Source organism: Sturnus vulgaris, chromosome 1 (genome assembly GCF_052056855.1).
Source record: "Sturnus vulgaris isolate bStuVul1 chromosome 1, bStuVul1.hap1, whole genome shotgun sequence".
NCBI classification, from domain to species: domain Eukaryota; kingdom Metazoa; phylum Chordata; class Aves; order Passeriformes; family Sturnidae; genus Sturnus; species Sturnus vulgaris.
In genome coordinates, this window is record NC_142243.1 from 32,022,707 (window position 1) to 32,034,939 (window position 12,233).

Below are 12,233 nucleotides of genomic sequence, written 5' to 3' on the forward strand. Positions count from 1 at the left end.
GTTAGGAATGTTTCCCAAAGTTGGCTTCCTATCGTCTTGAACTATGAGCAAATCCTATTTTCTAATGGAACATTCATTTTGTAAAGGAAGAGGAATCGGTAACCAACCAAAAAAAATACCCCTCACCTACCCACCAGAAAAGTGGTGGTCTAAATAGCAGCAGCAGCAGAGGGCAACGTGGGTGCAAAGCAGGCACTGGGAAGGCTTGGGTGCTGTGCTGTGTGTCTGGTGGCACCCAAGACCTTGCAAGTTTTTTAGTTGTTAATCAGTAGCCATGGCTGGACAGTTATGATTGAGCAGTTGCCTTGTGAACGTTGTATGCTCGGCTAATTTTTTGCTCTAAGGAAAAGAGAAGACAATTCCAAGATGAATGAACTGGATGAGAGCCACAGCGAGTGAAGCCAGCAGAACTGACCAGTAACTGGGGGAAAGGTAATTCCAGCTGTGGGCAACTGAGACCCCAGACTCAAATGGGCAGAACCGTGCCTGTGTACTAATAAGCATGACAGGTGAGAGGTATGACGAGCAAATTGGGGGCTGAAAATTAATTAGTAGAAAGATTATGCCATTTGTAGCCAATGCCTATGCCTTTGTTACAATGGAATAAATAGTGTAAAGTTTTGATGACTTAGCCTTTTGTGCGTTGCCACGTTGCTCCCTGCTTTGCGCAAGCCAGAGCAAATCAGAGCAGCACCTCGCCCCGGTGTGTGACTCGTCGCGGCGCTCCCGGTAACGGGCGGCCGGGCCAGCACCGCGGCGCGGGGCCGGCACACACCGCCCGGTTCCGCACGTTTCACGGCCGCTGCACAGAACCTTCCGGATCCGCACGTTTCACGGCCGCCGGTGCGGAGCGTGCTGCGGCGAGCCCGCCCGCCTTTCCCCCGCCTGCTCCCTCCTTTACTCTGCCTGTCCCCCGCCTTTCCTCCCACTGCCTCCGGGTGCCTCTCGCCGGTCCCTTGCCTTCCCCCGCCTGTCCCCCCCGTCCCCCACCTTTCTCCTGCCTGCCCCCCGCCTGTCCCCCGCTTGTCCCTCACCTTTCCTCCGCCTGTCCCCCGCCTTTGCCCCGCCTGCCTCCCGCTTCCTCCCGGTGCGTGCCGCCCGCCGCTTTCGGTGTGCGGGCCCTGCCCGCTCCCAGCACGCTGTCCCGGGCGGCCCGGCGGGCATGGAGCGGCTGCAGGTGGAGGCGCAGGCCCTGGAGGAGTACGCGGAGTACCGGCGGTGAGGGCACAGGCGCTGGGCTCGCTGGGGCGGGGGACGGGCGTTTCCAGCCGTGTCGCATCCCCGGCAGCCGGCCCGGCATTCCCCCGGGAGGGATGCTCGCCCCCGGCCCTCCTGAATTTGCTGCTTCGGGGTCTGCGGCGGCTCCGTTGAGCCCTGTACAGGCACCGCCCGCCCTTCGCTGTCGCAGCGGGGATGCCGTGGCTGCCGTGCCCCGGTGAGGACGCGTTGCAAGCCCTGGCTGTCAGCAGTGAAGTCACGCATCGTCCCTCGCATCCAGGCAGCGTGAGATGTGCTGTGGGAGGCCATCTGGTCTACCAGTGGCATCCCTGCCCACGGCAGGAGCGCTGGGGGTCTTTAAGGTCCCGTCCTACCCAAACCATTATTTGATAATCTGCCAGCCGTACTGCTCTTTCAGAATACACGGACTTCTGTGCATCACGAGCTCAAAGTTTTGCATTGTATAAATCCCCTACACTGCTGCGTGTGTTTGCTAATCTTGTCAGCGGTCCTCTCGAAAGGCTGAATAAAAATAAACACAGTCGTTGTGCTGAGATCTTAATTTAGTTTAGGAAAATCTTGAGTAAAACACCAGAGGAAGGCACAGTGGTATTTCTTACATAAGATGTGCAGTGATTCAGCGGGTGTTGGCTGGGTTGACATGCAAATGATAGAGTTGTGTTGGCTCATTATTCTAGTGCTGTACAGTGCTGGCAGTGCAGAAATCCACAGAATATTTGACAAAGAATCACTCGTTCAGCACGTTTTAGCATATCCAATAAATAATAACTGAAATATTTACATGCATTAATAAAATCACTTTCAGCACAGGTAAGTGCTGCAGCTAAGTCTCAATTGTATTTTACATATCTTATTATTGTCTTTAATTATTATTTATTATTGTCCTTAATTGTTTCCATAAATGCAGAATTTGGATGCTGACCTTGAATTTGAACATAGTAATAGCTTAAGCAAATGTGCCTGTCTGAATTGAGGGATACAGCTCCCACCAACTTCAGCTACAGAAACTAACATCATCTTCTTGCAAATCATTAGACAGCTTGGATGTGTTGTTTGTTACTTTGATGGCAGTGGGGTTAACTGCTTGCAGCTGAATACTCAGACTAGACTGAGATTAATCTTCAGATACAAGTTTGCAGTACAGTTTGGTGTAGATGAGTGATTTGTCAGAGGTCAGTCAAGAAGTCTGAGGCAGAGTTGGTTACATGGCTGGTTACATGAATCTTGATGCTCACTGCTTTTTTTTACAAAAGAATCCCTGACAGTTTGCTGTATTATTTTTTTCCTTCTCTCTTACACCTGGTTTCCAGTCCATGAGAGCAAATTTTTTAAAAGAGCATGACTCAAAAAATATTCTCTAAAAATCAGCTATAGTTCTGTTAAATTATTAGAAGAGTAATATGAAATACAGATTTGTTTTGCATTTACAGAAAAAGTTCTGTTATGTATTATTTGAAAAAAAAATATCTGGAGAAACCTATTTTTATTGTCTTCATTTTCTTGTGGCCTTTTTTTTATGCCATGTATGCAGAATTGTAGGTGATGATGATGGAGGAAAGCTCTTTACTCCTGAGGAATATGAGGAGTACAAAAGAAAAGTATTACCAGCTCGGCTACAGAACAGGTTGTATGTGAGCTGGAGATCACCAACTGGCATGGACTGTAAGCTTGTAGGACCAGAGACACCCTGCTTTTGTACTCACCGGTGGGTAGCTTCCCTTCTTTTACATTTTAGTATTTTTAAAAATCAGGAAAATGTGAAATATTCCCAGAGACGTTACAATAGCACATAGGCCAGTTTATTTAAGGGTTTAAAGGTTGAAAAAATCAAGTTTTAAAGTGTAAGAATTGTTTGTAAATGCAGATGTCAATATATTTTTGAGACCAAAATGATTTTGTAGTCTCAATAAATTCACCTGTAAGGCATGTGTTAGAGTAGATTAGATTGCTTCTGGTAGTGCTGTCAAAATGAGACATAAGGATATGTCAAATTTATGTAATGAATAGATGCAAAACCACCTGCTATTATGCATTGAGTCGAAAATTAACAATTAAGAGTAAATAGTACAATTAAAACTACTTCAAAATAAAACTTGTGAAGCAAATGGTAAGCCTTTCAGGTGGTTTTCTGATAATGGCTAACAAAGTTATAGAAGCTATAACTTTTCCTGTTTTAGGTACAAACAGCACCGAACAGACTACGAGGTGCTCCCCAGGGAGCGCCCCATCCGTGTGCCCTGCCGAGCGCGGCGCTGCCCGTGCCCGTCGTTCCAGGCGGTGCCGCTGAACGGCAGCCAGCCCGTCCGCTGCCGCTGCAAGCACCTCCCCGAGCAGCACAGCCCAGTGCCCGCCTTCCCCTGCCTCTCCTGTGAGTTACTGCTCGCCCCGCAGCGCTCTTGGCCGGGAAACTCAAGGCAACAGCCCGTGAGAGATCTGTGCTCTGCCCAGGGTGCCGGGTGTGCGCTGCTCTTGCCGCTGATGGGTATTTTGATCCTTGAGGAAGGATGAAAAGTGAGAGGGAAGACAGCACTTTTTGCACAGGACGGTTTAGAACAACATGCTTAGTTTCCCCAGGTCCTGTGATGTAGTTTAAATCTCTGAATCCTTCAGATAGGTGCTTATGGAAACAGACAGTATGGAAGCTCCCTGTCTGCAGTTTGTCACTTCTAGCTGCATGCACATGCCTTTTCTACCTGAACTTGGTGTTTTGAGAGAGAAGTATTGATCTCCATTCCTTTATTGCCTATTTGACTATAACATTAATCTATTTTTATGTCTTTCCTCAACTAAGTAGGAAGCAGTACTCGGTTCCCAAATAGTGCTATCACTAGCACTCTAACAAAGAGGTTCGTGACCACATAGATTGTGTGTCCAGAAATGCAAACTGAAATGGAGTTTCAGCAAGATCTTAGAAAAGGGATTAAGTGGAAGCTTTTTGCTACAGTTGTTTGAGGTTAATGTAATGAAACAACAGTAATTATTAACCACAGGAAAAAAATAATGCATAAAGATGTTTTAGTTTGAAACCTCCAATTACTTAAGAGGAAGAATTTTTTTGCTGGACTTCTGTGCTGTTATTAAATTTCTTTCATGAAATATCTCTATTTTGTATAGAAAAAAAATGTAAACAGCTTTGGCTGGTTGAGAATCGTATCCCACAGAATAAAATATCTACATGACAGCCTTTCAAGAATTTGCACTAAGTAATGTGAAAATCTTAGATGTGCAGCTGGATAATTCAGACTGAATCCATAGAACACAGTGTTTTCAATATTAATACATATAATGCTTTTTTCTTTAGTGTTTCTTAAAAACCAGACACTTCTGAGGGCTTCATAGATTTTGCAATTAAGTGCCAAGAATTGCTTGTACTTTGGATTTTGTTTTAATGTAATGGTGCAAGTGTCCAGTGCTGATAAATCTAATGTGACAGATAAGTTATAACTGAAAAATGTACCCGCTAGTTGCTCTGTATATATTGCATATACTGTATTCTGTGTCCAAACATAGAGTTTTGTTACTCAGGAGTGCCCAAAGTAATACAAAAAAGCCTTTAACATTTTCAAGAATGTGATCAACATATTGCAAAAGACTTACAGAAGTCTTTCATGGTGCTCCACAAAATGAACTGTGAGCACTAGCAACATCACTTCCCAAATTTTTTGGTCACATCGTTGCCCCAGAGGGGCTTTGGTGACACTTTTAGATGTCAATAGGCAGACAGGTTACTTTACTCTGTTTCTGAATGTCGCATAATATTTGTATAATTCTTTCAATTACATCCTGTGACTGTGTAAGCTTAAAACCCCCTGAAAGTCAGTCTAATTATTCTCCTGCATAGAACCCATTTTGTTGCTTCCACAGTCTCTATTTGCTAATTTTAAAATATATTTAAATTGTGATTTTTATAATAAATTGTGGTATGAAGTTTCTTAGCCCTGCAACATTGATATGTGCTATACGGCTTTGGAGGGAATGCTGCCAAAATGCTGGCAGGTTGTCAGCTTTACTCAGTGTCAGAACTTCTTTTCTTTTCATTCATTGTAAGTGGATGGAGAGGTGTGTTGTTAATGAAAATGAACACAATTTGTAACATAGGAAATACAGTTAGCAATCAGAAAATAAATTTCTGATCCAGCATTGATCCAGGTTGCTCACAAAGGTGGAATATCCATCCTCAGAGGTACTTGAAATTTGGCTTAGTAATATCCTGTGACTAGATGGCCCTCATGATCTAATCCCAAGACTTGTCTTTTCTCTTTTATACAGCCTTTTTATACAGCTGGATGCTTCAATCCCATCCCCATTTCACTCATTAATTTGTTTCTTAGGTTCCAAGTGTTCAGGCTTTCATAGCTGCTTTACCTGTGCATGTGGCCAGCCAGCATATGCTCATGAAACAGTTGTGGAGACCAAAGAGGAGCGCTTAGCCCAAGGCAAGCCCGTGGGGCAGGATGTTCCTTACGCTGCCATGGGAGGGCTGACTGGCTTTAGCTCGCTAGCAGAAGGCTACATGAGGCTTGATGACAGTGGAATAGGTATGTGCAGCTGACCTGAGAGGAAATTTTCATTCTCCTCCCGAGTTTTGAAGAGTAAAAAAATCAAAATAGAGTTTGAAAGTTTGAAGGCAAATCGGATGAATAGGAGCAGAACTGCAGAAAGACTGCTCCTTTCCAGCTGTCCTCAAGGTGTTAAGGGGTCACATTGTCCTACTCCCTGTAGGGAGATGATAAAAAACTCTTTTTCAACAATTCTGGTGTTCAGCCTCTGCTTTTCTGCAGAAGCCTTTGCTTCTGACTGAAATGCAGTAAATCCTTTAGAGAGAACCTGTAACTTCTAATACTTCCTGTAACCTAGTACTTCCATGTTCTATATATGTTAGTCCTTTAGCCTAATACTGCCCAGGTATTTCTTGGTTATATATTTACAGCATTTTTGTTTCCAAACTCAAAGGTTAATAGCTGTTCAGCATAAAAAAAAGAGATGTAATTGGTAGACCTTTTTAACAGAGATGTTAGTTTGAAGAAACAAAGCTTTTCAATCCTTTTGAAGCCATCCTTGTAATGCTTTTGTTAACTCCAGTTTATGGGTCTGTGCTGAGAGTTGTAGATATGAATCTGTAACCTTGCTTTGACCCCAGCATGTGTATTAGGGCTGTATCTCCTGGAGTTAATTATTGTTTTCATCCAACTTTCCAATTTTCTGACAGGTGCTCCTTCTGCTGAACTTTTAGATGCCCCCATTACTAACATGGATCATCCATTCCTAAAAGCATTTCAGGGGCCTTCGAGTTCTGCTCAAACTGTGCCACAAATAGCAGGTGATGTATAAGCAGGGTAATACTGTTATACAAAAAAGAATTTAATATAAAATTAATTGATTTTATCAATTAATTGAAAGATGCTCAGGGCATTAAAATGAATATTGAAGCTTTGCTATGTGATAAGTTAGTACAACATTCATGTACTTCAAATGTTTAGAATAACTTAACACTTGTTATTTTTGCTTGTGATGTGTTTTTTATCTTAAATTATTTTTTCTTAGGGTTTGTTATCTTTCCCGTATTAATTGGATCAGTTTTTAAAATTCTTAATTCCTCTTAGAAACTTATCATATCTGAATGGGTTGTACATATTCATCACAACCCTGCAAAACTGTCTTCTGCCAGATAGCTTTTTCTATACGGGATTATGGATCACTTGCACTTATTTTATGTCCCTTATTTAGTACAAAAATGTAGCATTTAATATAACTGTTGAACTCCTTTAAGATAATTTATAATAGGTGCAAGGCTGGACTAAAAAGGTTTCTCTTTAGTTCCAAACGCTGGGTTTTGTACTTGCCTATAGAGGTGAGTTCCCATTTTAAATGAGTTTTGCCAAATGTAAAACATAATTAATGGAAGAGCAAGTATCATTAATAAAAAAGCAGTTTTGGTTTTTTATGTTTTGTTTTTCAGGTAGTTCAAGTGGCACAGGGCAAGTTTGTAATGGAAAACAATCAGAAGCTGATGACATGGCTTACTTTGAAAAACGTTATCAAGAACGGGCAAGTTACTACATTTATTGCTTAATTCAAATACACTTTAACGAGAGGATGTCTAAAATCCATACAAGTATGATTTAAGTGACATATAAATGCGTCATATAATTCCTTCTCAATTGCTGAGAAAGCTACCTTCTTAACATACATTTTTAAATACAGTTATGAGCTACTACAGGATCTCAGAAATCAGTCGTGTGGGATGTCGTTTATCTTAGCTAGGCAGATTTTAATTGAGGTAAGTCTCTGTTACAGAAAACCAAAACATTTTACTATGTGACAAGAAGGAACAACAATGCAGAGTCACAGAAACTCCTCTGTGGCATTTAGGATTATGTATTTGCTAGCTTGCTTATGAAATTTTATAATATTATTTTTTTTAAATGACTGTCTGTGTAAGTTTGGCTAAATTTCTTCTATCTTTCTTAGATGATCTATATCACTCACTCAGAGGTGCCTCCTCCACCACACTGATTATCTTTAATTTAAAGGTCCTGTGGTGTAGATTATTCACATGTTTAAATACCTATTTTTTCCCCATGTCAACCCCTTAGCTCCCCCATCTCAGCTGAAGCATGTCTCGACTGTTTATGAATTCTTTTGTAAGGCAATGTTGCATAATTAATTTCATAAATCTAAACTGTTTTGCTGTTTTGCTTGCTGGCTTGCACCAAGGTGTTTGCTAAGGAGAAAGCTGGTCTAGCTTTGTGAAATTCGAAATAATTTTCTTTGTTTTGTAAATCATCACAAAATATGGACAGATGTTACAAATATTACATTGGTTCATAACAAATGTCAAATTCAAATTTCTCCATTTCTTTTTTTCCCCATGATTTTGTTTTCTTTGCAAAAGGTAGTCGGAATTTTAGATAACAACCTCAAGCCTCCAAAGGGGGAAAAGAGTTTTAAAATTCATTTTTTTGTAGACCAACAACATTTGCTTAGCAGTGTGTTCATTCATAGATCCCAATGAGATCTTATTTCCTTTTGATATTATTTTATGATGGGAAAAAGCGTGTTGATTCTTTTTGTCTTGCATTTTTAATAGCAGCATATGTGTTAGACGGGATGCAGAAATCTCTGCATCCCTTTTATATAATTGCTCCAAATAAATAATTTCATTCACCAATAATAAATTATTTAATTCACCAGCGTAACAGTACTTGAGAAAAATTGTAGCTTCTAAAACCAGCAGATATATTTGTTTGGACTAATAGTCTTACTGCAAAATGACAGAGTGAAATGCGTATGTGTCGATAAATTTTACCACGTTGCAAGAGCCTGCTGTGTAGAAAAAATCTTACAAGAGGAACTCATGACCTTGGGGGTCCAGCTGGGACACTCTGAGATGAAGGCCCAGCACCATTCCTGTGTGGTTTTATGTGTGCTGGCTTGTCCGTGTCTGTTAGACATCTGCTATAAAACTGCTCCACCTTCCATTGACATAGAGATAAGCCCATGAGCACACTGGCCTTGAGGGATCCTTAAATACCAAGATTGCCATTATCAGAGATTAGGTTTCAATAGGGGAGGAGCTGCAGCTCCTTTGTCTGGTGGTGCAAAAGTCAGCAGTGCTAGGTTGGGATAATAGTGTTGTGTACCTTTCTGCACTGCATGTATCACCCTGATAAATTTGTGACTGGATGTAGAAATTTGATATTTGCAAATCAATGTTTGAACCACTGCTGGTGTCTTCTTTTTTGTTACAGCTGAAAATGGAGAAAGCTGCTAAACGGAAAGAGAGGAATCCAGTGCCGTCAAAGAAGCCATGAAATGAACAAATAAATATTTATTATTTGGCACGTTGTTCATTATTACATTGAGTATTTTTCTCTGTGTCTACTCACATACCTGTATTTATTAATTTACTTATTCTATTGTTTTGTTCCTTTGCCAAAATTAATTTTTAATTATCTCATTGTAATAAAATCTGTTCTTTAATCAATGTATTCGTAATATCCACAGATATTAGAACAGATATTACACAGATATTTCTTTGAGAATGGAGAAACATATTTAGGGAGTTGCAGGTCTGAAGGTTAAAGAGAGGGTGTAAAGTCTGAGAGAATAACCTTGTATTTAAATATTAGGTTGCAAGAGGGCAAAGAGAAGATATGTCTTATTCTTAGACTTTTATGATACATTTGGTTCTGGATTTTATGTGGTGAGATTTGCTCTGTTATTATTGACATTTTAATATTTTCTTTAAATCTTTTTCCGGTTTCTGTTGATTTCATCACCTTGACATAATATTCAAACATATCCTTCTCTCACATTTCTGTAGGCTCTATTCTTGCCAACATATAAATATTTATTTGAAATATGACATTCTGTACACTTGCAAAACCATTTCCACCCTTATGAGCTACTTGAAGGGATCTTGCATGTATACTTTATCCCAGATTTTTCTGGTGGTACCATTCTCCCAATTCTGTTTGTCTGTTACTGTCCAAAACAATTATTACACTAAACTTCTGAAAACCTTAAGTGGAAATGAATATGTTATTTATATGTTATTTAGCATGTAAAGCAATAATTGCATGTTTACTACAAACTTATTTACCTAAGAGGTTCATCATGTCTACTCCAACACAGACTGAATCACCTCAGGGAGAAGTGCTTTTGTATTCTTTGTCCATCTTCACAGCCGTGGCAACATATGTTGTATTAAAGGTAGTGCACAGGAAAATATAAAATTTAGTGAGAGTGTGGTGGTTTAATTCTGCAAAGCAGCACAGCAAGGACTTGGTACACAATAACTGGCAGAGAGTGCAGCTCAGGAGGCAAAAGCAGAGCCTGAGTGAACTGATCCTGCTTTGAGAACAGAGGTGTGAGTCAGTTTGTTCTTAAAAGGACCTGGAGGTGTCTCTGGGACTGGAGCCTTTACAGGAGGTGTGTGTGCACTTTTCCCCTTGGAGAGAATGCCTCCGTGTGCCTGATGGGCAAGGGAAAAAAGGTAAATTTGAAGATATTTACTGCAGGGCAACTTGGTTTTTGTTCAGCTATCACCTGTGGGGTGAAGGCTCAGCTTTAAAAGGGCCTTTAACCTTTAACTCTATACTGCCATTACTACAGATGCCAATTAGAGAGGATAATCTGTTACTTTAATTTAAATGTATGATACATCAAAGTGTCTAATTAATGTTTTAGAAATACCTTTACTGTTAAATTCTACAGTTACATGTTGCTTTAGCCTAATAAATAAAAGTACTAATTTGAGCTCCCTCTTCTGGTCCTGGCAAGCAATCCATTCTACACATCCTCTGCTTGGTCTTGAAAATTAATGGGGTTTTCACAATGTAATCACAAGAAACAAACAAATACAAATAACTTCCATAAATAAAAGTAAAAAAAATACAGATAAAAAATTTCCATTTTTCAAAGAGATTATTACAAGTTTAATAATGAAACTCTACTCTAGTTTCCTGTTTATTCCTGTTGCTCTACCCATGAGGGAATGCAGTTCTGGAAATCTGTGTGTGTGTTGCAGAAGTGAGTTTTCTCACAGCTAAATATAGTTAAAGGGAGAGGTTCTAAGACTAACAAAAATTTATTTTGTGTTCCTTTTGATACTGAGAACATACCTTTTAGGAAATAATGTATTGTTTTACATTTTGAGTTGACAATATTTGTCTGTTTTAAATGTTAGCTCTGCCAGATTCAGTCCTACTAAACTGTACTTTCATCATCACAAACTGGTTTTATTAAGGTAATTAAAAATATATTCTGTGTTTTATTTACTGTTTCCACTCTAAGGATATAAAAAGGTTACTGCATTTATTTAGTGATATTTCTTTTGGAAAACAGGTTGGATTATAAAAATATCAATGGCATTAAATGCTGCTTAGGAGTTCTAACCACTTTTCACTCATGTTGATGATGTCCAAGCTAAAGAAACTTGCTTTATTTGCCAGAAGGCATGTTTTTGACTTCCTAGTATTTGCATCCTGCTTTTTTCCTAAAACTTTGTTGGTATCTGTACATAAAAAACCAGGTACAATATATCTCATAACATTGCTGGCTGTGAAAACTGGACACTGATGTCATACTTTAAGTGAAATTTGAATTTATCCTAAAAAAACAATAATCCTTTTGCAGGATCAATATTGCGACCTCCAATTCTATTGAAAAAATTCTTTATATGTCTGTTAGAATTTTTTTTTAATTATAAAAGCAGAGAGCAAATGCTAGTACGTGTTCCATTAGCAGTGTTCATTAAATAAAGAGCTTGGTTTAACAGGTACTTGCTGATGGTTTGTTTTCCTGAGAGCAGCCATGAACTTTGAACAAAATATTATGGGACAGATAAGTTACAAATTCACCTTGTGATTTATTGAGTGGGCATATCTGTCTTTCAGCTGGAAACATTAACTATTTCTAACCTTATCCAAGGAAAAGAGGCACAGGGGAAAGAGTTTGTTCTCATGCACATGAGCACTCTGAGCTGTTAAAGCTTAATTGCATTGGCCTGGGCAGTGCTTAAGCATGTCTTATTTTTAAAATAACTGGCTTTCAAAGCAGTATTTTGCCAATATGATAACATTGCTAGAGTGTACAACAGCATTTTTTCGCTAGTTTTGATCATCCTGTGGAAAGGCTTAGATGTTCCTTGGCTGTTATGACAGTGGACACCGGTCAGTGATCCTAAGTGGAGCACAAAGGAGCTCCTCCCTGTTCTGTGTGTTTCTGACACTAAAGACAAACCACGTCTGTCTGTCTCAGGTTCGGGAGGGAGGGAAATGCGATGTGTGAATTCACAACCAGTAATGGCATCGCTGCAGTTACTTTGTCAAGTTGTCAGTGTCTTTGCAGCACGATGTGCATATTAAATGACTGGCAGGTCTTGTGACTGTAGGTCCCCAAGCCTCTCTAGAGGTAGTTTATAGCAATGTGGCCCAGGAAAAGAGACAACTTGGCAAGTAATGATAGCATTTGTTTTTAGCACAAATATA

At 40.0% G+C, this 12,233-nt stretch overlaps 1 protein-coding gene across 2 annotated transcripts; it reads left to right on the plus strand.

The window, feature by feature from the left end:
• Positions 1–877: 877 nt before the first annotated feature.
• FAM221A (family with sequence similarity 221 member A) lies at positions 878–11,005 on the plus strand. Of its 2 annotated transcripts, XM_088163061.1 has the most exons (7): positions 878–1,218; positions 2,771–2,944; positions 3,417–3,607; positions 5,571–5,777; positions 6,449–6,559; positions 7,199–7,287; positions 8,991–11,005. In XM_088163061.1, the coding sequence occupies exons 1-7, from the start codon at positions 1,163–1,165 to the stop codon at positions 9,051–9,053; spliced, it is 891 nt and encodes a 296-aa protein (XP_088019187.1). In that variant the 5' UTR covers positions 878–1,162; the 3' UTR covers positions 9,054–11,005. The 2 variants fall into 2 exon arrangements, with proteins under 2 accessions (XP_088019187.1, XP_088019178.1); XM_088163052.1 differs by lacking the exon at positions 878–1,218 and having other exon boundaries at positions 2,525–2,944.
• The last annotated feature ends 1,228 nt before the right edge of the window (positions 11,006–12,233 follow it).